A 23314-nucleotide genomic window follows, 5' to 3' on the forward strand; every position below is an offset into this window, starting at 1 on the left:
CAGCAAAATGGCTGTCGTCTGGTGTGTGCCGCGCATTGACCTTGGCCCCCAGCCGGGAGGGTCGAAGGAGGGATACGAGGATGAAGATGAGAGCGGAGAGGCGGCGGAGCGGGGACAGGAGCATGCGACGCGAGAGGAGGGAGGATCGGTGGAAGGATCTCGGCGTCGAGACGAGGAACAGAGTGAGAAGGTGAAGGATGGGAAGCAGGTCGAGGAACGGCCAGAGGCGAGGTCGCAGGGTCGTCAACGGCACGCGAAGGCTCCTTTCAGGCCTGAACAGGTCGCCAGTCTCTACGGGAAGAGCGCCGTTCGCGCCGATGGTGACACGTTCGTGTTCCGTGGCCAGCATTATCAAGGTGGCCTGGTGCGACAGGAAGTGGAGGTGGCCAATTTGTCCATGAGCCATGTCTTCAGCTATACGCTGTATCGTGTCTGCTTGACGGCTCCGCAAATCCCACAAGACCAGGTCGAGGTGTACTTTGCCCACCACTACGCGAAGGGACTTCAAATCGATGAACGTGTCAAGATTGTGGAGGGGGAGCAGCGAGGTAGCACAGCGTGGATCGAAAACGTGGATGGCGAGTTGGCCGTCGTCAAGCTCGACATCTACGATCTATCCGTGCATGTCCCGCTTCGTCATTTGCGCAGACACATCGTCGTCGGCGATACAGTCGCAGTGGTCGTGGGCGTAAACAACGGGAAATGGGGCAGTGTCACTCAGATAGATGGTGGATTGCTCAGCATCGTTTCCCCTAACGGTGAGGCTGACGTACGTATCTCTGTTCCATATACGCATCAAGTACTTACTATGCGACAGGTGACTGTGGATGCACGGTTCGTACAGTTCTACAATCCCCCCCGTCATGCTGCAAGGGGTAAACGGGCCGGCTGGAACCAATTGTCCATTGCGCCCAATCTTGATGCGTCCACCCTGCATCTGTCCCTTCTGGAGGTGCAGACGGTGGCGGACTTGCGATCACGGCGACATCTGTGCATCAGCAAACGCGTTGCCATTACCCACGGCCCCTTCAAATCCTACAGGGGGATAGTCAAGGCCCTCGGTCAAGAAGACCATTTCATCGTAGAGCTGGACGCGCCCAGAGGGCGCACACACCCTGTGCATTGGCGACATCTCGCCTTGATATGGTAAGTGACGTACAACATGGTATCTACTGGTTCTCAAGGTTTTTAGGGACGGCCTCCTCGTGCCGCTAGACCCGAGTAAGGAGTCAACACCCTTCACTATACCAGGGGAAGTGGAGGGATCACGGCTTAGGCGCGAGCGGACGCCAGAGCCCCAGATGTCAGACCTTGATCCATCGGCGCTGGATTATTTGGAGAGGGCAGAGGAGTTGGGTTGGGGACTTGGCGCAGGGCCTAGAGTGGACCCAGGTATGTTATGAGCTTATTGACCTTTCAATCGTCTCACGCGATGTTAGATCTATCCTGTGCGTGGTTGTATGATCCCGACATGCGATCTGCGCTTCGAAGTCACGAAGTCCGCGTTATCATCCGTGGAACCAAGAGCCCGGAAGTCTTTCTCGGTGGAGAGTGGGAGTCGAAAATGGTGAAGACGGACAAGACCGCAGAGCTGTGTACCGTGAAGTCTCAGCCTGCGGTCGTTATACGAAGCTTAGCTCCGCCTGCCCGGATCGCCGAGTTTCCGATCCGTTACTTACATACTATACCCGGAGGTAAAGGCAAAAAGGTGCTGGTTGTCCGCGGTCAGCATAAAGGACGAGCAGGCCAGGTGACACGCGTCGCCGGAAAACAAGTTATAGTGAAGCCTTTTGACGGTAACGACTCTCCATTTGAGGATCTACTGGAGCATGTAGTACTGTTAGCGTAGTTGTAGTCGTTCTCAGTACGGACCGGATATGGTGGCTGTTGCCGTTTTAAGACCCGTGTACATTGTATGAGTCATTGTGATCGCTTCCCATATATTTAATCTTTGTCTACCCTTCGGGGAAGGGCCGCACCAATCGTCAAAAGATGACTGGTAAGCGTGTCCTTTTGTCCTTGCTGATGATCCGCCGCTTGTAACCGATCCCACCACGGTCTGCGGCACGACAGTCCTATTGTCTATTGTCGTGCAGCTGTACTAAGTTACCCGTCCTTAGGACGTATTTATATCTCAGGTCCCGCCGTCTTCGCCCCAGTTCACCATGAGCGACGATCGCCAGCAACCGAGGGAGCTGTTAAGGGGTACCAATGGATGGTACTTCTTGGGGATGAACAAGGTACTCAGATCAGTTCATTATGTCGCGTTCTACACTCACTAACTGTTTACTGGAAGCATGCCGATGCAGCAGCGGCTGGTGTGCCCGAAGGCGATGAACCCATGGACGGTGGTGCTGGACGGTCGGCTGATACAGGTATGCTCAACCTGTTTCTTTAAAAAACTACTGTAGCTGAGCATCTCGTGTCCAGACAACGACGACATGGAAGAACGGGAGGTCGAAGGCGCTGTCCAGGACGCGCGGTTCCAAACTATCGATCAGGATAGTTCTGTGCTGGCCACGCCCGTTCGCAAGCCAATGGCGAGTATTGAAGAACGTAGCATTTAGTCTAACGCTAATGTGTACACTCCTTTAGCTGGCGGCATCGTCGCCGCCCCGGTTGGCCCCATTGACACCAGACCAGCGTGTGGATAAATTGGTGTGCCTGTAGTATACCTCGTTTTGCACTCCCATGCTGATCGCCACCAAGAGGGATCTATTAAACAACCTAGCTATGGACCATCCTGATAAGGCGGTGAGTAATGAGTTGGCGGTCCGGCGGCGTATTTGACCGAAAATACAGAGATCCTTGATCGAGCAAGTCCAGCAGACGTTGCCCGAGGGAGCGAAGGATCAGGTATTCATTCTGTTGTAACTTCAATGCAGATATTGACCAGAAGTATACAGAGCGGGACCCAGGTATCACCATCTGCTGCAGTGAAGACTACGTCTGCCAACAATGGCGATCCCGTTGACCAGGACGGCGATGATGAGGAAGATGACGAAGTGGTTCGTACTAAGGGTGTGAAGCGGGGTCCGCGTGATCACAATATGTTCAACGTGAGTTCCGGGAGCCTTTCATTACTTACGAATGCTAATGATCTGTCAGCGGTATTTCCGTGACTGGCTGAAAGCCAAGAATGTGCCGCTGAAATACGAACGAGTCAAACCAATCTCGGCAACCCTATTCACGGTCCAATCGTGGCTGAATGGTCATGGGCCAGGGCCTGATACGTCTCACCCGCTCCTCGATTGGGATACTCCAATGAGTGAAGCGTGGAACAGTGAGACGATTGTCGTACTTTCTAACGCCTTCCTCGGGGAGATCGCGGTGAACATGCACCTTCCGCTCACAGTCAGGGACTGCCCAGCCCGTCCGGCTGTATATGTCAACCTAACCAAGAAGCTACAGAAGGTGCAGACGGATTACAACAAGCACCGGCTGCTTACTGCCGAAGCTTACGTTGAAGAGAAAAGCAAACTCAAGGCGGAGACTAGGCGCAATGTCCGGCGAAATGGGGTAAGCCTGCATTCGTGTTTTCTTGGCTTTACTTACACAATATTTCAGACATACGAGCGTCGGCAGCGCATCGTTCGCCTCAACTTCGAGACCGACCCCGATTTATGGAAGGAGGTTGCGAAGGTCGTCGACCTCCTCAACGTCGGCGCGATGAGTTCCGATCATACGGACGATGGCTCTACCCCCAAGAGGAAAACCGTTACGCGCGCGCGAACCCCTTGGCGTGCAGCGGAAGTAGCAGACCTGATGCAAGCATTGGAAAGCTATCCGGTGGGGGGTTCGGCAGCGGGCAACAAGCCCTACCTCAGGACGTTCGATCTTCTCAAGGCGCCGATTTCGGGTCGCAAGGTGATCCCCAAGTTGCCCATTAATTTCTACGACCGTCATTGGTATGCAGCCCAAGGTCAGGCGGTGAAGCATACACTTGCTGTAGGCAGGCCAGTCTATATTCCGGGCCTCCCGCTCCATGTAAGTGTGCGTTTTTCTTGTATAACAGAAAAATTCTGACCTTCATATAGTCAGAGGCGTCGTAATTACTAGTACGGACAAAGCTGTCGTCGCGTAACTTGTAGACAATATACAATGCGTCTTTTGTCAAACAACCGTGAGAGTTCTTGGCGGGGTCAGGCGCTGCAGACACAAGCGCACCCATCGGCGACCAGCTCGACTACGAAGGCTAGGCGGTCCATCAGCATCAGCAAATCAGGCAATTTCTGAGCATCTGGGAGACTGACGGAGACCCCTCAGAGCGACTCAGAGGATCAGACAGCTCAGAAACTTCAGAGTAGTTCAGACTCGTCAGATAATCCAACAAGCTAACAAGGTTGTAAGACTATCCCATCAAGACACTGTCTATTCAATTCTGATAATTGCAGTAGTCACGATATTATTGCTCATATATCAATGGCTCGAGAACAATGTACATAGAGAGCACATAGTGGGTACCAGTCATACCATCTATTCTCACTCTCGCACCGTCTGCTGTCTCGCCCACGCTGTCTGCCGCGTCGCCCGTGTCATTTGCCCATGTTGTAGGCTGCCGACCCACCCAGTCCATATACCCTCTCTCTCTCCCCATCTGTCGTCTCGTCCGCGCCATCTACTCACTCTTTTGCGGTGTCTGCCAACTCGTCTGCCATCCCACTTGCCTTGTCTGCCATCCTACTCGCACGGGCCGGCAGGACTCGCAGATCATCCTTCACCCTGGCCACAAACGTTCACCGGATGAGCGTGCGGGCCGGCACATTTGTGAGTGGGCAGCACAAGCCATGCTGGTGCGCGTAGACGTTCGCTGGTAATGGGGCACATGAGGGCGGAGAGCGGAGTTCGAGGACTGGCGGGAACGTGTAGATGGAGTCATTCAGCACCAGGAGGTCGAAGGACACAGCGTAGGCTGTGCCGTACGCGAGCCGATTGCCAGGTCATTCGTGATTCACACGGTGCTCGTCAAGATGTGGTGGGCAGCATTGTGGTTAACCGTGAGACGTCGCGCGACGTGAGCTAGTGTACGGACATGCGCGCGCAGTCGTCGGTAGACCCTGTGAGACGAACATTTATGAGTAGAGTAAGACAGTTGTTGATACTCGTACGTACCTTCGTTCATGCGTCGAGTGTAGTACGGTATGAGGGAAGTCAATTCGCGAGCGATGTACTGCAGGTGTGCGCGTCGGGATGTAAGTCCATGAATATCAAACAGTATTGGTGAACGAACTTCGGGCTGCGTGTATCAGGCCGAGCACGGGTATACCTATGGGTATCCCGAGCTCGACCCGTACCCATGACCCGCCCGGGAACAGACTCACCTGAGCTAGTACGGATTTTGTGCGGGTGAAGGCGCGGTTACGGGTCCACGGGTAAGCGGACGAGCAGGAGCGTGGGCCAGAGAAAATGGAAGCCAGACAAGTGGACTAATGGGTGGGCAGGCCAGCAAGCGTGTGAGACTGTGGGCTAGAGAGATCGTGCGGGCGGAAGGCAGCGCAATTGAGAGGCAGCGCCGGCGGATATGCAGGCGGCGGGTGGGCGGGTGAATTGGCGAGCGAGCGGGCGAGCGCGGAGGGGTGAGCTGGTACGATGGCGCGTGTGCGGGCGGGCAGGACATCGAGGATGATGGCGGACGAGCAGGAACGCACGGGCGAGAGAGCTGGTGAGAAGGCGGGCGGACGAGAGGGATAGAGCAGACACGTGAGCTACCAAGAGGGTAAGGACGAGTAGGGGAGAACGTGCGAGCGAGCAAACCAGCAAGAAGGCGAGGGCGGGCGGGCAAGCTAGCGAGGGAGCGAGTGGGCAGGCGAGCAAGCTAACAAGGGGAGTAGGTAGACGTGCGTGTGTGCGAGCGAGTAGACAGGTAGGCGTGCTATTCGTAGTAACTTGAAGAGGGCTGGCGAGCAAGCGAAGCAGGTAACACGCACTCACCTGTACTATCCCTTCTGCTATTCCTTCCGTGACCCGCTTCCCCCAGTCCGTGTTGCCCTCGCTTCTCCGTCGTTTTCTGCGTAGGCTTTGAGTTCGACGCTTCCGCGCAGTGTTGAACGTTGAGGAGGAGGCGTCGACGTGGAGGCTACGACTTGCGAGAAGTGCTGCAGCTAAGCGCCTCAGACACGACACGTCACGCGCGCTCGCCGGACTTCCTCTCGACACTCGAATCTCACAGTCCGGCTTCAGCCCCTCCTCCCTCTCTGCTTCGCCCTCGCTTGCCCACCGCCGACCTCCAGTACAGACCGGTGGACCCGTCCGCAAGAGACGGCCCGTGCATCGGACCCCTGCAAGGCTCAAGATCGCGCTGTACGCGACTGCAACGAGCCCCAGCGACGCGCCAAGAGTGTCGTTGGAGGCTCGCGAAGGGCTAACATGCAGGGAGGAACACGGGTTGTGGCCAACAGGGCCAGCGAGTCAAGTGAGTATGCCGCCTTTCACCTCTACTCCGGGAATGCCCAGTCAGGACGAGTGGAAGGAGTCGAACACGACGGAGACAACCCCGGTGCACGTTCGCCCAACGAGCACAAGCGCATACGGATACGACGCGCACTGGTACGACAAGGCCAGCTCGTCGCACACCAATACGATGTGCCCAAGTCCGGTATGATACCGTTCAACGAGCAGGACCGCGATGCGCAACAGCCTGCCAGGCACCCGGCGCGGCGTGCAAGGGCCCGCCGAGCATCAGCCCGGTATGTCCCTGTCCGATGCGCATAAGCTTGTTGAGGACGAGCACCCCACGGTGTCCCCTTACTGGGTTGTCTGCTAACTCGCTCGCTCGCCGACTCAGTCACCCGCTTTCGCCCTCGCTCTCTCCCTAGCTTGCCCACCCGCTCGCCTGCCGTCTTGCTCACCCGTTGTTCCACTCGCCTGGCGTTTCGCGCGCCCACCGCTCCACTCACTCATTGTCCAATTCGCCTGTCACTTCTCTCGCCCGCCGTCCTGTTCACCCACCGTCTCGCTCTCCCTGTCCTGTCGTCCCTTACACTTGTGTCCCTCTCGCCGCCCTACTGACTTACCATGTCGCTCACCCACTGGCCCGCATGCCCGCACAAACCCGTGCATGACCCTTCGAGCATGAACATGCCAGTGGCGAGGAGGAGCATGGCCCGCCCGCCATACTTACACCCCGACGAGCCCGAGCCGAGCGAGTGCCAGCCCGCCCAGTGCCGCTCCGTGCAAGTCCGCCGCGCAATGACCCACGAGCGAGTGCGAGCTCATCAAGCCTGGCACATGCGAGCCCGACAGATGGTCGACACGCACGTTCCTCATGCCGCGGACGCTGCGCCACATACCGCGGACGGACCCACCAGCATCGAAGAAGTGGCCGCTTACAGATACGGATCACGAACCGATGCGCACTGGTACGGCGCGGCCAGTTCGCCGTACATAACGCGCCCAAGTCCGGTACGATGCAGCTCAACGAGCCGCATTGCAACAAGCAATACTCCACCAGGCGCCCGGCGCGGCGTGCAAGCCCCAGCTCGACGCGCATAGGCCCATGAAGGATAAGCGTGCCATATCCCAGCCCGAGAAGTCGGCTGCCGAGTACGAACACAACGAGCGGGGGAGTGAGTCTGCCACGTACATTCACTGGGCAGATGGTAGCTTGTACAAGTGTACGATTAGCAAGCACGATTTTGTACAGTAGTAGCAATCAATAGAATATGATTGAATCAATTTCTACATCCTGGCTGATCTGGCTGATCGGGCTGACGAGCTGGGTAGTCTGACAGGGTGTCTGAACACTCTGAAAATCCTGTCTGACGAGTTAGCATTGAAAAAATTTGAGGTCATGAGGGCTGAAAATCTGAAGCAATCTGGGGCAATCTGAAGGCTTCTGAAGGCTTCTGAAGCCCCTGACAGGGCCCTCAGACAGATTGCATGATTTCCTGATGCAGTATGTAAGTGGCGCCCACTAGTGTCCATATGTACGCTTCTGATCGCTTCGTACCGTAGTCATGATCGCCCCATACAAATTAGCGAGCCTCTCATGGGATGGCGCTTGAGCGCATGCCGTAAGTATTTTTCTATATAGTCAAGGGTGCGTCGCTTGTCCTCTCAACGACGCACCCCCCACAATGCCTCTCCGCTCCCTGTCGTCGTTAGCTGGCTGCACGCCGCCCCTTCGCTCGTTAGACCTTTCTTTCGATCCTCTTTCTTGCCCGTCGATCGGCGCATATCGCATCGCCGCCATCTCCCCGCGCTTCGGCGGAAGCTACATTTTTGGTGCAGTCGCAACCAGCCTCAGCCAGCTGCTCGGCCTGGGCCAGCCCATCTGTCTCGTGGTGGCAGACAATAACCGCACATATTACGGTCGTCTCGCTCAAATCTGTGCCGTAGGCGCGTCGAAAGTTCTCTTCCGTGTTGTGTCCGACCTCGGTGACTCCTACCTCCTCGTATGTGAGGAGGCAGCGTGCGAGCTACCTCTAGCCGCGAAGATGCGGAAGTGGTTTATGCCCTCGAAGTGGCTAGCCATCTTCCAGTTCCACACCGATGTCCAATACGCCGACGTCTCACCACTCCGTCCGTACTATCATCGCCCGCCTGCTCCGAAGCCGTCGTTCGTAACGTTGATGTGGAGTTCAACGGAAGACTGGGTGCACGCAGTGTAACCTGGTATGTTCATTTTCTTCACTGTCATAATGTGAATCACTGACCACGTTGTTGTAGTTGTCAAATTGAACTTCATTGCACGCCAATGTGTGCACTCGAGATGGACGAATGGTTGGACTGGTTGATTGTGCTTGGATTGGTTGACATGCTTGGACTGATTGATCGTGGTTGTGCTCGTGTTCATGCATTATAGATACTGTTCTGGACCCGTAATGTCATTCCGCGCGTTTTATGACAAACTGATGTGAAATTGAGAGACTCCTCTACACTAAGGTATTGCAATAGACGATCACGACGCCGCTCAGCGGGCCACTCAGGGGGCTATGATTGACACGCTCATATAGGGCCGCCGAAAATCCAGCATTTCTGCCCGAGATTTGCGAGTTGCCCAAATCTCGTCCTAAGCCCAGCATTTGCGCTCGAATACGCGACGAGCCCAAATTCAAAATTTACGAGTGTCGTATATTTTGCATTTCAGACACCATTTACGACGAACCTACTGATAGCATTCTCGGCCGAGTTTACGGTGGCCTCGTATGGTAATCCCGTTTTTGAACTTTGGTCTTGCATATTGTCTCACCCCTTATCCGTCGTCTCTTAACTTGAATACACGCCCGTCCCGTGTTCTACGTTTACGCCCGAGATTTTCGGCGGGCCAATATCCTGCCTTATATGGATACTTTAGGCTCGAATATCCGCTGACCCCAAATTGCGTCCTATCGGTCACAATTTGGGAAAGCATTTGAGCCCCATTTAGGGCGTTCCCATTCCGGCACATGTCTCCGGTGCGAACGACGGTTGCTCATAGGTATTTTTCTTTGAGACCTGCTCCAGTGAGCACCTTTTGTTGTGCGCAGCCTACAATCATTGCCTGGGAGAAGGACACAAGTTCGACAACTCTGTCCGCGTTCTGTGACGAGAAGGCGCGGTACCACGGGCGAGTAGTTCATCTTACAAGAAACAACGGAGGGACGAATCTTTGTCGGGTAAGTAACCTAAAGCTCTTGGTGGACATGGCTCATCGACTGGTAGTGCATCAGACTCCTTTGCAGAGCGCCGCCGAACGAGTGTCCGTGGCACACATGTCACCGCAGTGGAGTCTTTGACAAGTCTTGAGCACGGTGAGCACTTTTCCCATCTCATACGATGCTCTAAGCTATGCAGTACTGATTCATCACTTTTCGGGGCACGCTTCTATTGTATTCCCGTATCAAGTCGGTAAACTAGGGTAAACTGCGCGACCGTTACTCGGCTCGAGGTATTGGGTGTTCCGGTTTCATAGCGTATGGTCTAGCCTGCACCTCCGTGGACGTTTCTATGGCGTGAAAGGCACGGTAGTCTCGCTCAAGGCAAGGTGAGTATGTTTGTCGTGTCTTCCAACTCTGAATTCTCTGTACAGGCGGTGACGATGCCTCGCTGCCGCCACCTCCGTCTGTACCGATCGGATGACGGGCGACGGCTTCAGCGGGAGGACTCGTGGCTGTTGCTGAAAGACTGAATGGGAGACGACAGTGAGAGATGTGGGCTCAGGCTAAGGCCGGGCTCTCCTTCCTCGCGCTCGCTGGTTTTGGGTCCGAGTTCGTACTCCTGAGTACGACATCTCCCAAGCCCATGACGGTGGTCGATGCCGATTGGTCGTGTTCCGAAGCTCCGGACAGGTACAGTGGGGAACAAAGTATCATTAGAGATCGACCTGCAGGGGGCGGGGCTTGAGTTGCAGATGATAGACGCGGAGTCGGCTCCAGGACAGGTAAGCTATACGCGCAATTCGTTCTAGCAATGTGTCTGTTGATGCGCTACCGACAGTTCGAAGTTGTCACCGGCCCTCTGTCCCCGCTCGAGGCAGCCGACGCGGTTGTACATACCAGAGAGACCATCTACAACGTCGCCAGCAAGCATGGCCTCCGTGCTACGTTTGCACCACGGCTGCACGCCGACAACTGTACTTAAGTCCTCTTCTCAACAGATCACCACGGCGTGCGCCTGACCCGTCTCTGCAACGGTGCGCACCTACACTTCTCTGTTCATTCAAGCAGGCCTCCAACATCCGGCACGCGCTCGCGCCCAGGGTCCCTCTCTGTTGATCTGGACTAAACAAAACGACATGCTCTAGAAGGTTTCGACGAGGCGGATAACGGTCGCCTCCTCGGTAGGCAGCGTCATATGTTCCTCTAACAACTGCACCATCGACGGTACTCGTGAGTACATTGCTTCCCTGCTGAGGAAGCGGACTCACCTTGCTCACTCCCAGATATATGCCCACGAACTCGGCACCTAGGGCTTCTTTCAGATACTGATTCTCGTCCAGCATCTGTCGAGCGTCGCTGACTGTCCGGGGAAAGCGACGGGGATTCTCCAACCCCACCGCCTTTCTCTCTTCTTCACTCATCTGCGCCGCTGGTATCGCGCAATTCCCGGTCTTCAGCTCCGCCCCGTTCAACACGCCCTCCAATCCAGCCGCCAAGATGCCCGCCGAGACAAGATACGGGTTCGACGTGCCGTCTATCGTCTTCACCTCGAAGTGGTTCGCCCGCCCGTCCCCGCAGATTCTCACAGGAGCGTCTTTGTTGTGCCACCCCCAGCACGCGTACGTGCCGCCCGAGAAGATGCCATCCTCGACGCGCTTGTAGGAGGCGTTGGTTGGCAGGGTGATCGCGCTCAGCGAAGCGATGTGCTCGACGAGTGTCTGGAGGAAGGAGCGTTGGGTAGGCGTCAGCTCGGGTGCTAACGCGGCGTCTGATCGAGTGTCCGGGCCTGTAAATGGGACGGTCGAGTGCAGCGACAAGTGCATGTGCGCGCCACTGCCGACTACAGAAATGCCGGTGAGTATGACTGGTCCACTTTGTGGTTCAGTTTAAGGAGTACTCACTGTTATCAGACAGCAGGCGCGGAGCAAAGGTCGCACGAAGCCCGTGCTTATGCGCGATGTTGTAAATGGTCTCTCGGGTGAACACCAAAGCGTCGGCCGCGTCAAGAGGGGACATCGGACCCGTCACTAGCTCATACTGGAGATAAGGATGACTGGTGAGCCATCTACGCGCATCGAGAGAATCGGTATGAATACCTGTCCAGGGGCAGCCTCTCCGACCATGAAATGTACCTCGATGCCGGCCTCCTCGACGCAGTCGACGATCTCGTCGAGTACCGAGTTCTCGACTGCACCCGTGCGATACCCTGCGGAACAGCCCCATCCAGCGTCATTCACCAGCTCGGGCGGCGACGATGTCTTCTTCAGCAAGACGAACTCGGACTCGAAGCCGACCAGGAATGTTAGACCAGCCTTCTCCTTGGCTTCGTCGACGACCTTCTGCAGCATCGTCCTCGGACACAGCGGGATCGCGAGCGCACCGGTCGGTGAGGGCACCTTCTCCTGTAACCACGTCGAGACGACGGCGTGTCCGGGTGCGTACGTGCATACGCGGAAGCTGTTCAGGTCTATCGCAAACAGGCACTCGCCCATGGAGTTGAAGCCGCTGGCGAACCGGATGCCGACGAAGGCGAGAGCGACAGGCGACAAAGTCATGCTCGGACGCGCGAGCTTGCATATGCGCTTGAAGTACGAGACGGGCAGCACCCAGAAGCGCACCGTGTTCGAGTAATCGACGAATTGCACGCGCACGTGCTTGATCCCGCGTTCCTGGAGCCGTAGGTCATCCACGGATGTGTACCTCGGTGGCGAGCCATGATCTGCAGCGTAGGCAACCGCGAAACTTGAAGCTGAAGCTGCGTCCATGACGGGGAAGGTTGGATGGATACAAGCTCTCATTGCCAGCTGGTGCTGATACCTACGTATATGAAGATACTGTCTTCCCCATGACTGCCGCCCTCGCTCGTTTCAACCTTAGATTTCCCCGTTTGTACAGCCCGACACAGCGCTTTACCCTGCAGCGGACGAAGAAACAACGATGTTGTCCGAGTCCTTGCCGATCAGGATGAGTCGTTTCATCGCGCTCCTTGACCGGTGTGCTCAATGTCTTCAAACACACGTTCTCTGATATGCGCTGATGAAGCGGGCAATGTACCTGAGCGCTACTACCAGTAGCGCACTGGTAGGTACTGTCAAGGATGCCTGGAAGTCCGTGCCCTTCACGATGCTGGTAAGTACTACTCATATGATCCAACCATTCGTAGGTCAGAGGACGTTGACACTGTTCGACCCTCGGACCAACTTGAACTTGGAACTGCCATTTCAGATGCAACTGTGCAGTCGTCCCCTGCCAGTGGTCGCCCCTCTGAGTGATCCGTGTAGCTGCAAGGAACCACACCGAACATCTGCGAGTGATGGTGCCGTGTTTCAATGGTCGAAAGGAAACGACGCCGGCTGATATCCTCACGATGATACTGATGCGCCCGACCTCTGTAGGTACAGAGCGCGTGCTGTGCGATGACCTCAAGTCTGGCACGCGATAATATTTGTCGCAGGCCATGGACGCCGACGAACGTTGATCCGCGGTTGGCCTTCACTCCTACCGTACTGTGCGTCTCCCGTCGGCATGCCTTTTGCGGCAGTCCGAGCAACAGCTGTTTCTCCTGCTCCCTCGTGCCATCCCGACTGGAGTCCATCGGGCTCATATGGCACCGCTATCTAACAGTCACATACGTACTCATAGCACTTGTTCTTGATTGACCTGATCTTGTGTTTCGAGTTTGAACATGTCCAATACAATCAGATTACGAGCCCTGATCGTTGATGTATAGTACATTCGGTCGTCGTCCGAAATCCGCGGAAGCATCGTAGCAAGCATGAGTGAATAGAGATGGTGACCATACCGGATCCGAGTAATCTTCATACCCTAGCCAACGGTCCTTCTACTGAGCCAGTCGATGGATAAAATGTCACCAAACGACAGCCTATGAACGACTGATGCCCCCGCCGCGCTCCATACAGGCAGTGACGATGCATCGCTGCCTCCTTCGCCTGTAGCGTTCGGATGACACGCTACGTGAGGGTGCTGCTGAATGGCTGAACGGGAGAGAAGAGTTAGAAAGTCGCGTCTGCATGAAAACGGACTCACGTTTACGATATCAACCGCGCGCCCAGGTGACATTGACTATGCCACGGGCAGACCATGGCTGCAATATGTCACGGAACATGGCCACGACTTTCCGACCGATGCTTTCCTCATCCGAATGGAGGAAATTGCGCGGAGGGACCAGGTGCAACCAAGTTTTCACTTCGACATGCTTCAACGTGTCGAAGTACGGTTGGCTCATGACCTCGTGCAGGTCCCGCAGGTCGAGCTCCTCGAGAACAACACTGGGCCCCTCTTGATCGAAGTATTGGAATTGTACATCGACGGTAAACTCGATGTGCTCGAGCTGATGGCTTCGGATGGTGGAGAAGAGGTCGCGTAACTCGTCCGTCGCTCTGGCCCACGCCGTGCGATGCTTCAGCCACGGGTGTTCGGCTTCGTGTCCGATGCGATTCAGCCAAGACTTCCAGGATCGCAGGGCGGTGTTTCGCGACATATTGGTGGGAACTACTACATTGTGCATGCGCATTAGCGGCAAGTCTGTAAGCAAAACAAGGGACTCTTACCTGTATAATTGACTCGGAGGTAGATTTCACAGAAACGGGTCAATGATCCTCCTACCGCTTCGAGGAGGTTGTTGATGGGGGCCCGTGCCGTGGAGGAAAAGTTGGTGGAAATAAACGTCAGCTCCGCGAGTGAGGTGCAGAGGCCTGAGTGCATCATCCAGTCAAGGAACGTCACCATGGATTCATCATGCACGTGGACGTTAAGGTATCGAAGACGTATGTGAGATGGTGGCCGAAATAGAGAGGCTCCCGCGTAACTGGCAGCATGCTGAGTGAAATGAACAGACATCGTGAGGTCTGTAAGCCGGGGGAACGCGGACACAATCCGCCGCAGCTGCGTGATGCTGTTCAGTCGGCACTCGAAAAGCGTCAACGACTTGACAGACTCGAACCTCGACAGAGCGAGGAAGAAATACGTGGGGATGAAACAAAGTCTTGCATGGCTGATGCGAAGGATGCGTAGACGAGGCATCAGACCAGTGAGCGCGAGTGGTAGTGCTTGAAGGAAGCGAAGGCCATTATCGTAGACATCGATGCTAGGAAAATGATCATCCTTCAAGTCCTGGCACTTAAGCTTTTGAGGCCTGTCCTTGTACAGACGTCGGAGTAAGCACCCACCTCATTTACCACCAGCTGGCATGTGCTCGCGAGCCATCCTTCGACGCGTGGTGACGCGCGAATCTGCTTGAACAGCATGTTGAAGCTTCTGCGGCTGCGGATCTCGAGGGGGTGGTAGAGGTTGTGCATCGCTCGAGGGTACCATGCTGCGCAGACCAGCGCCGCGGCGACCAATGTGGGACGATCCATCTCGTCGACGATGAACTCGAAGACCTCGAGAGGGATGCGAGCGGAGAGGGCCAGCGGCAGGGTGCCTTGAACACGGATGTCCCGCCAGCGTCTGAAGGTTCGTTTTCCGGTGACCCTCTCGACAATCCATTCATGGGCAGTGGATTCCTCATCGCTATTGCTTTTGCCGAAAGCACTCGATCCCGCGTCGTTCTGTTCATCGGCATTGCTCTGACCGACATGATCGTCGGCACTCGATCGCATGGCTTGTACGTGTGAGGCATGCTCGGAGGAAGGAGTAAGATGCTATGTAGGTAAACGGCGCATCAGTCGAGAATCGGGATCATCGTGGACAGAAGACGACCGACGGTAGGCTGGAGATCGGACATCTACCAGTGGGCACTCGCACCCTGTACGCGATGGCGTGAATGTATGGTATGAGATGAGGCGCAACCGTGAGCGGAGGAGTGGTGGGATGTGGGCGAAGGTAGAGAGGGGTCCTCGAGGATGCAGCGAGGCCAGGCATGTATATGAGTGCTTGGGAAGAGCTGTGTGCGAGTTTGATGAGCCGCACGGAGACTGCCGCGACCGGGACCTTTTATGCCATGGTCAGTCGTGCTTCCAGCAGTCGTCAACGTGCCGCACTGCCAGCCCCGGATATGTTATCACTGTGGGACATCCCAGCGCTGAGCCGCGGCCAGCCTGAGTGCGCCGCAAGCCCCTAACCCTAACTGGGTTCTCCCACCCAATGTTTGTGTCTTCGATTTCGACAATTGATTCGACCGCGCCACGTCAGCCGAGCTCATCTTCAACGAGACGGTGATCAGGCGAATACATCCCGATGATTGAATGTATGCGCCTCGCAGTCATCTTCACACCCTTGGAATACGAGCCGGCGGCATACGCACCGCGGAGAGTGTGCCCGAGGCCATTGACCATGCTTGTGGTGTCCATATCAAGCGATGAAAGGCGAGTAGTGCCCTCTGCGCTACTAGTATTCGCATTCCTTCAAGTATAATCGTACGCCGCGTGCATCAACTACATAGCCGGACTCATGCCCTGCACGAACACGGTCAGTCATGATCGGATGGGAAGCAGAGACACATGACTTGCCAGGAGAAGTATGGATCCGCTATTGCGGGCGATGGGACGCATATATATGATCCTATTTCCGCGCGGATCATAACAAGACATCGAGGGTTCCAACACTTGCTAAGCAAGTCCAGTGCGAATGCGAACCCAGAGCAGGTTCGTATCGCGCGTGCGGACCATGAAGATCCAGAAGAGTGGACACCCACGAGCAAACGTGCTAGTGACGCCCCTTCCACTCTGTAGAACGTTCGCTGGACCGCACGTAGGCCTACTGCCACGTCGGAGGGGAGGTTCAATCTAAGCGCTATCACCAGCCCGGTCAGACAGCCAGTCTTCCTGGACGTGGTACTCACCGACTAAGAGCCAAGGATCAGCGTCCCGGACACTGTCAAGAGAGTAGCCCGAATGTGAAGCGATTACCGCTTTCCAGCGATCCACACGACTCGCGTTCAGGCTTATGCATCTATTCCATACCGGCAGCGCCGTCGCCCATTCGTGTTTGCTCGAGTCGTACGTGTGAAGCCTCTTCGCGTAGTTTAGCGTCCCGGCGGCGTCCGAATTCTCTCTGGCGCTGTCAGGGAAGCTCAGCTCAGCCTTTTTCTCCAATGGAGAGTTCCGGGTACGCACCGCGAATTGGTTTTCGACAATAGCCTGCTGATTATTGGGAATAACTCACGCTGACTAGACTTCCGCTGGGGCGATTCCCCGCTGAATCGGTCTATGCCCTGGTCACATTCTTGTGCACGACATCAATTCCCATCGCTGTACGCAGGCTCGTAATATCCGGCGACACACAAGTTGCTAAATCCACGGGATTGGTCCTCCGTGCGATCCGCTCCGCCCTGCATGCACTCGCCGGACGCCCGGACGATCGTCCTCCTCTTCTCGACGGTTCAGACATTGGTGATCGCCGAAGAGCCGCCCGGGAGCGTCATGGGGTTTACTCGTCGGCGTTGTCGTGGTCCAGAGCGCGATCAAGTACCTGATCTTGAAGCGCGCGAGCTGGCGCGCTTGCACTCGGGAGAGGGTTCTACGTAGCTCGTGAACACATCTGAACGGCCTCTATTCATGATTCAGGAGTTCAGAGTGCATGCAGCGTTAGATGACAGGTCGCCGGGATGATCTGAGATATGCGTACCTGTCTTTGCGCCCGAATTTTCACGCCATACGGTCGACCATCGCTTTTACCGTATTCAGAGGCGGACGACAAGTTAACGTCGGCCTCGCTGCATCGAGAAGCCTATTGATCAGATCAATATATCGCGAGGATCTGTCTGTTCAAGAAGCCGTCAGGGAAGGACACATACTAGCGAGCACGAACCTGTCCACGATGATCCGGAATCTGTGCATCATCCTCATACAGCGAAGTCATACGTTTCCCTGCACCTGTCATTGAAAAGATCACGCAACCGCGGGTTGATGGTCCTTTGGGACATGCATTCGCTGGAAAACCAGAAATCTGAATTACCGCAGCTGCAAGACGTTACTGAGCGCGTACCGAATCGGGTCCGACGGCGTGACAGGCTTGAGCAGTTATAATTCTTGAACAGAGACGAGACGCACAGTAGGATAACTTAGGACCCATTCGGCTCCGAGATCCGCACGCTATTGACTGTGCGACAGAGTGAGACACGTCGCATGCGCCCGGCGGGAGCGCGATGAGGCCTTCGCGACGTCCGCTCAGGCGCATCCACAACCAGGATGCCAGGAGACCGAGCGGGTGAGCGGTGAAGAAGGGAACGCAGGTGACCTACCGAGAATTGGGGCTCAGCGTGGGATGTCTGCAGAGTGATCGTGGAGAGAGACGTACCAAGACAGGAAAAGGATTCGGCGGTCGGTCCAGGCTGCGTAACGCACTAGACAATGTCCCGCTTAAGAATGACGACCAAGAGGCCTGCGGACAGTGGCAGAGACGGGTGAAAGTCACGTCCGGTGAATCTGCAACATACCGACGAGGTTCATGGAGCATGATAATGGGGCCTACGATTTGGCCATGAACGGCCATACGGACGTGCGGATGAACAGACATCAATTTGATCGAATGGTCTAGATATGTAGTGCGTTAGTTCCATATCGCAGTCGAGGGGAGTACACGTACCTGAACCACGTTGGCCTATGGTACACGAGCAAAACAAGATAGACATACTTAGAGCAACAGCGTGCTGTTGAACAAAATGCCCTGTGCCACCATCACGACGAGGAAAGCTTGTCGAAGCTCGATCTGCGATGTAGGAATGTATGTCGAGGACGTGGTAGACGACTCGATGTTCTCGTGGGTCGTGATATCAACGTGTCTGGGTGCGACGCGAGACTTGGAGGATGTGCCTAGGGCATGTGAATCTGATTAGACGAGGAACAATCTCAAACGAAAGACACATACAGTGGTGGATGTTGGTTCTTTCATGGAGGTCGTAGTTCGAAACAACGCGTTCACCCGATCTCCTTGTCCCGCACAGAGCGGGCGTTGTACCATATCAGAGCCTGGTGGTCGTCGCAAGCGGGAAGACTGCGCACGCGTCAAGGGATGCGCGCCCGTGGGTTCCTTCGTCGATTAACGTTCATCGGCGACACGTTAATGTGAGAATAGATGTTTGGCGGTGAGATCCTTGCTAGTGTGGCGTTCGAGAACATGTGAAGTGACTAGCCAGACGATCGTTCTGCCTCCAGAGGACGTAAGTGAGGGATGCAGGAAGCAGTGGCGAGTTACTTACAGGGAGGTCGGCTACGAAGCGCTAGGTTATTAAGCTCGTACAGGACCAGTAAAGTACTTCGGTTGGCCTACGAAACGCTGTGTCAGCTACAGTGATCATGATAGAACAGAATCGCACGCACCAGCGCGGGTGCTGTGATTCTCCATTCAGGCGATTTATGTAGCTGAGAGCAATATCGTCTGGATTCACGACGAGTAAAAGTGTTTTATCAGTAACTGAGGCAGACGAGAGACGAGTGTTCGGAAGGCAAGATTCGGTATCCTTGGCTTGCCAACGTGAAGTATTGCACGACGTCTCATTTCCGTGTGAATAGCTTAACATATGCCGGAGAAAGACGACAGAATGACCTCGTCTTGCACCCTACTAAACGGATGCGCCACGCTAGTTGTGGTGGCAGGATGCGCCTTCGTGGCTAGGTGCGAGGAGCCGCATGGTTGGGGACTAACGCAGCTTCAAGTACGTCGACACATGAGAACAGCTAACTCACCTCCATAAACTCCGCTACTGCTGTAGATCGTCCCAGGCTAAGTCGAGTATGTCGCGGTCGACCACAGCTAGAGCAAGATACGGAACTGCCTACGAGCCACTGGCGTCGCATTCTGTATACCTGTTTGTGCCACTCGTGCCGAGCCTTGATCTCCTCAGTGTGCTCAACAACGGTCGCTCACGAGCTTGCGCATGCTCAACCGAGCTTCTCAGGGGCGTCGAATCGGTGATTATCCCTGGCGCTGTCGCTGCCCTGGAGCCGGTCCCGCACCTAGTCTTGATGTGCATAGCCGGAAGCTTTCACTTGGGAAAACGTGCGAAGCCCGTCCACGAGTCCAGACACGTTGAAGGGTGATCGTCACGGCTCGGGTGGGGCGGAGGGAAGCGTGACGGAGTGCTGCAATGCTGAATGTGACGAACTGAAGTGGCGATCTACTAGAGCACTCGTGTCAACGCAAGAGTGTCGGTCCGGAAGCTCGCACTACTTCCGCAAGCTACACGATCGACGCGATTGGTCCCTTGGGCGAAGAGCTCCGTCCCGAATGGCCCATCGGCGATCCAGACGTTTCGCCCTTCCCGCACGTCCAGCTATTAAAGTGCGCCGACATAGCTTCCCGTGGGCGTCGCGGGGCCTGACGTCCTCGTCCGCACTGTCATGGTCTTGAGCGCACGCAATCGCTAATCTCGATGTGCGTTCGCTGGCGGCTAAAGCTCGTGAACGCCTTTGGAAGGTCACTCTTGATGCAGATGGGTGCCTGAAAGGGCTTCGGAGCGATAACGTAGGACCCTTCGGCTCCGGGTGTCGCGCGATAGAGGGATAGACACGTCGTACGCGTCCAGCGGGAGCGTAACGAGGCCTTCTCGAGTCCACGCAGGCGCATCTACAACTAGGACGACACAATATCGAGTGGGTGTGGTATGGTGGAGATTACGCAGGCGAGCTAAAAAATATTGTGTCAGCGTGGGGGAATATGAAGAATGAGCCCGGGAATCGGCGTACCCAGACAGGCGGGCTTTCTGTTGTCGACTCCATACCGACGCGCACATCTGCGTCGACAACATCACCCACATAACGATGCCGAACACGAGGCCTGTGGACGACATCAGCAAACAGTTGAGAGTGAATACGGTGTATGTGTAGCATACCAATGAGGTTCAAGCTGCCATCTTCTGCGGACGTGTTCTTGGTACACGTGGGGATCGATCCGACTCGAACGCGATGAGTATACGAGTGGATGTGAGCCAGCGCATGACTCGCGGAGACGTGCGGGACTGCTTGAATAGCATGTCGAAGCTCGCGCGGTTGCGGATCCACGACGGAGTACAGGTTGTGGATGGCTCGGGGATACCACGCAGCACAGGGCACTCGGACGATCGTCCTCATCTTCCCGCACGTCGTAATGGGGGGTCACCGACAGAGCGAGGAATGACGTGGGCTTCACAGTCCTCGTTAGCGCTGCGGTGATCCTGAGTGCGACCAACACCCGATCTTGATGCGTGCGAACTGGTGGCTTCGGACAGCGGAGAGGACACTACAAACTATTTCACACGCTCGAAAGATCGCTCTCGGTGGTTCGAGGTACAGAGGAGTGTGATCTCGGAGTGCTGCGATGCAACGTTAGACGTTAGGCTGACATGATGATCTACAATATTATTGTTCGTCCGCACTTTAGTCCAATATAGAGGGTTTTCGACCAATTCCACGCGGTATGTGATTGTCGGTGTAAGGAAGATCTCGCTGCGCCGAGAGAGTTGAGACGACGCGCCGAGAGGATGTGGCTGTTCCGTGAAATGTAAGATAGACCGTTAGACAGTTGAAGGAATGACGCATACGGGCGTGCACCGACCTCCCAATAATGACCAGGAGTGTCTGCGCACATTTGTCCTCATCCATGTACAGTCGAGAAACATGGATTCACGACTGATGTTCCAATGGTACAAGCCTACCAGAACGACGCACGTCATGATCGTCTGGCGAAGCGCAAGACATCAGGTCTGACTGGACGAGCAGACAAGCCGAGGCGGGTGTAACACCATTCAGAGCGCACTGGATCGGAATCAACAACGTGACAAACCGAAAAACAGCAGGGAACGCACATGAACGGGATCCGTAAGCCTCAAAAGTCGCGCGTCACACACCGCACGGCCGAAGGGGAGAAGCAGCGCCCGCAGATGCCTCTGTTGACGGTGAGGAGGCTGGCTCGAGCGGCGAGCGCGGTCAAACGAGGGTTTATTGTGCAGAGTCACGGTACGGCGCGCCGCTCGGACATGAGACCGAAGCTGTGCAGTTGAGAGCCGCGACATGTTGAAGGCTGGACAGATATTGCGTGAGGACACCAAGTAAGTCAATGCCATGCACCTGTACTGACCAACGTAGGAGCCGCCTGTTTATCGCGTCGACGATGGACTCGGAGGTCTTCAGCAGTATGTCAGATGAGACCGCTGGCGACGTACTTCATGGAAGATACAGCTCTCATTTGCGTATTCCTGTCGCGCTACAGCGTTGACGCTGACCATTGCAGAACGGATACTATTGATAATGACGAACGCGTAAATCGTCCAGGCGCGACGGACTGCAACAGATGTGCGGACGCGAACCTGGGTCCCCGACGTTATGTAGGCGGCACTTGCTACCCGCACGGACATAGCGCAAGTTCTGCGAGTCACAAAGTAAGCCGATGGGGGCAGCGAGAGCAGCGGAGAGCAGGATCGAAGGGAAGGTCGTCGGTCGCGCTGGTCGACAAGGAGGAGGCGACGCCACCGTGGTCGGCCCGTGGGCCGCTCCTCCGAGATGCCTACGAGCGCCTGTCCGTACCTCTGACTGCAGAAGCGCTTTCTGCACTGTCTTGGACACCCTCTCACCGTTCTTTGAATACCGCCAAAATCTCAGCACGCATCGCGCAACGCCCTCGGGTGCTGTGTCGTCCAGCCAGACGCGCAATGCATACACAATTGCTAAATGGATGCACGTCCGCGCGGGACTCGACTCGCGCGCATCCTCCGCAACCGTTGCCCTCCGCCGACTGACAGTTACTCATGCGCCTCTTCGGGTCCTGCTCCAGTGAGCACGCGTCCGTTGCGCGCATCCCGCAAGTATGACGCTCGACAGTTCCATCCGCGTCCTGTAACGGGGTGCGGTGCATGGGTGAGTCGCTCGATCGTAAAAGCTTGAACGAGACGAAAACACGGAAGGACGAGTGTCTGTCAGGTATGTAACCTCTAGTTCTCGGGGGACATGGCTCATCGTCCAGTGTGCATCAGACTCCTTTTCAGAGCTTAGTTCGTCGCCGAACATGGCACGCGGTGGATGCTTGAGCTTGGTGAGCGCTGTTCCGCATCTCATAAGGTGCTCTGAGCTCTGAAGTACTTATCTACTGTTGTACAGAGCACGCCTTTTGTGTCTTCCCCCGTCGAAAGCCAATAAACTGTGCGTGACACTCGGCTCGAGGTAATGCTCCAATGACTGTTCGTACTCAAGTGTTCCAACATCATAGCGTACGGCCTAGCCCGGACCCCTGTGGACTATTCTGGGCGCGAATGGCGTTGCGGCCTCGCCTAAGGCAAGGTGAGTATATTTGTCATGTTTTTCAACTCAAGCGAGTCGACCTTACATTCACTAACGCCGACGCAGAGCGCCGCCCACACATGCAAAAACGAGACTCAGTGCGCGGGTAACCTACTGATTTACATTGCGCCCGTCGATGTTGAGAATTCTAGTGGCATTTGCGACCAACGTGCTGTCACTCAATTTGCGCACTCGAAGGGAGGCTTGGCGTCTGCCTACCTGTGATGCTTAGTTGCCTCGCGACTCCGTGAGCTAGCGTATCCGACGACTGATCTACACATCATTGCTGCGGAACTCTTCCTGTTCGCCAGGTGAGTATGGCTCGCTTGCTTGGTATCTCACTGACCCGCCGTCATGCAAGCAGGCCATCTTGATCCTCGTAGACATTCCTGCAGTATCAAGGCTCCCATATCAACCCGGTCATGCATCGGCATGAACATGATCCACCGTATCTAAAGACAGTGTACCACTGACCACGTTCTCTCAACAGCAACACAGCGAACCTGTATGCCTCTTCCTACGGGC

General features: G+C 55.7%; 9 protein-coding genes across 9 annotated transcripts; 3 read left to right on the plus strand and 6 right to left on the minus strand.

Annotated features, from left to right (window-relative positions):
* Nucleotides 1–2165: 2165 nt before the first annotated feature.
* B0H18DRAFT_959911 (uncharacterized protein) lies at nt 2166–4052 on the plus strand (the record flags this gene model as incomplete). Its single annotated transcript, XM_048042878.1, has 9 exons — nt 2166–2240; nt 2297–2375; nt 2431–2525; nt 2596–2658; nt 2803–2856; nt 2886–3059; nt 3109–3519; nt 3568–3987; nt 4038–4052. The coding sequence occupies 9 exons, from the start codon at nt 2166–2168 to the stop codon at nt 4050–4052; spliced, it is 1386 nt and encodes a 461-aa protein (XP_047886502.1).
* Nucleotides 4053–6167: 2115 nt separating this feature from the next.
* B0H18DRAFT_1045948 (uncharacterized protein) lies at nt 6168–6527 on the minus strand (the record flags this gene model as incomplete). The annotated part of the gene is made up of 2 exons (XM_048030770.1): nt 6168–6361; nt 6439–6527. Coding segments are annotated over 2 exons (283 nt in total), but the record flags the coding sequence as incomplete, so codon positions are not given.
* A 1548-nt stretch (nt 6528–8075) lies between these two features.
* B0H18DRAFT_1125664 (uncharacterized protein) lies at nt 8076–8609 on the plus strand (the record flags this gene model as incomplete). The annotated part of the gene is made up of 1 exon (XM_048035044.1): nt 8076–8609. The coding sequence occupies one exon, from the start codon at nt 8076–8078 to the stop codon at nt 8607–8609; it is 534 nt and encodes a 177-aa protein (XP_047886504.1).
* Nucleotides 8610–10199: 1590 nt separating this feature from the next.
* On the plus strand, nt 10200–10869 carry B0H18DRAFT_1045955 (uncharacterized protein). Its single transcript, XM_048030771.1, has 2 exons — nt 10200–10612; nt 10679–10869. Exon 1 carries the CDS (start codon nt 10390–10392, stop codon nt 10558–10560), a length of 171 nt encoding a protein of 56 aa, XP_047886505.1. The 5' UTR covers nt 10200–10389; the 3' UTR covers nt 10561–10612; nt 10679–10869.
* On the minus strand, nt 10720–12343 carry B0H18DRAFT_1125666 (FLU1-II; the record flags this gene model as incomplete). Its single annotated transcript, XM_048035045.1, has 4 exons — nt 10720–10788; nt 10847–11418; nt 11480–11615; nt 11675–12343. 4 exons carry the CDS (start codon nt 12341–12343, stop codon nt 10720–10722), a joined length of 1446 nt encoding a protein of 481 aa, XP_047886506.1.
* A 202-nt stretch (nt 12344–12545) lies between these two features.
* On the minus strand, nt 12546–13408 carry B0H18DRAFT_137583 (uncharacterized protein). The gene has a single exon (XM_048036815.1). It carries the CDS (start codon nt 13180–13182, stop codon nt 12715–12717), a length of 468 nt encoding a protein of 155 aa, XP_047886507.1. The 5' UTR covers nt 13183–13408; the 3' UTR covers nt 12546–12714.
* On the minus strand, nt 13409–15550 carry B0H18DRAFT_137624 (uncharacterized protein). The gene is made up of 4 exons (XM_048036816.1): nt 15304–15550; nt 14768–15241; nt 14150–14711; nt 13409–14093 (listed from the first exon to the last, which is right to left on the minus strand). Exons 1-4 carry the CDS (start codon nt 15322–15324, stop codon nt 13636–13638), a joined length of 1515 nt encoding a protein of 504 aa, XP_047886508.1. The 5' UTR covers nt 15325–15550; the 3' UTR covers nt 13409–13635.
* A 1701-nt stretch (nt 15551–17251) lies between these two features.
* On the minus strand, nt 17252–18129 carry B0H18DRAFT_137804 (uncharacterized protein). Its single transcript, XM_048036817.1, has 6 exons — nt 18126–18129; nt 17981–18073; nt 17838–17921; nt 17526–17777; nt 17335–17470; nt 17252–17267 (listed from the first exon to the last, which is right to left on the minus strand). The coding sequence occupies exons 2-5, from the start codon at nt 17987–17989 to the stop codon at nt 17429–17431; spliced, it is 387 nt and encodes a 128-aa protein (XP_047886509.1). The 5' UTR covers nt 17990–18073; nt 18126–18129; the 3' UTR covers nt 17252–17267; nt 17335–17428.
* A 2023-nt stretch (nt 18130–20152) lies between these two features.
* On the minus strand, nt 20153–20965 carry B0H18DRAFT_1216076 (uncharacterized protein; the record flags this gene model as incomplete). The annotated part of the gene is made up of 4 exons (XM_048036661.1): nt 20883–20965; nt 20371–20832; nt 20225–20315; nt 20153–20165 (listed from the first exon to the last, which is right to left on the minus strand). Exons 2-4 carry the CDS (start codon nt 20606–20608, stop codon nt 20153–20155), a joined length of 342 nt encoding a protein of 113 aa, XP_047886510.1. The 5' UTR covers nt 20609–20832; nt 20883–20965.
* Between the last annotated feature and the right edge of the window lie 2349 nt (nt 20966–23314).

This window comes from Fomitopsis serialis, assembly GCF_022376445.1.
Source record: "Fomitopsis serialis strain Sig1Antser10 chromosome Unknown B0H18scaffold_163, whole genome shotgun sequence".
Lineage (NCBI taxonomy): Eukaryota > Fungi > Basidiomycota > Agaricomycetes > Polyporales > Fomitopsidaceae > Fomitopsis > Fomitopsis serialis.

Coding starts and splice junctions, on each gene's coding strand:
- B0H18DRAFT_1045955 (XM_048030771.1), top strand. CDS start 10,390: ATGTGTCTGTTGATGCGCTACCGACAGTTCGAAGTTGTCACCGGCCCT.
- B0H18DRAFT_137804 (XM_048036817.1), bottom strand. Junction 17,778..17,837: donor CGAATCCTTTTCCTGTCTTG/GTACGTCTCTCT, acceptor AATTCTCGGTAG/GTCACCTGCGTTCCCTTCTT. Junction 17,471..17,525: donor ACGCCGTCGGACCCGATTCG/GTACGCGCTCAG, acceptor CTGGTTTTCCAG/CGAATGCATGTCCCAAAGGA.
- B0H18DRAFT_137583 (XM_048036815.1), bottom strand. CDS start 13,182: ATGAGCCCGATGGACTCCAGTCGGGATGGCACGAGGGAGCAGGAGAAA.
- B0H18DRAFT_137624 (XM_048036816.1), bottom strand. CDS start 15,324: ATGTCCGATCTCCAGCCTACC. Junction 15,242..15,303: donor TGTCCGATCTCCAGCCTACC/GTCGGTCGTCTT, acceptor TTACCTACATAG/CATCTTACTCCTTCCTCCGA. Junction 14,094..14,149: donor CCTCCGAGTCAATTATACAG/GTAAGAGTCCCT, acceptor TGCACAATGTAG/TAGTTCCCACCAATATGTCG.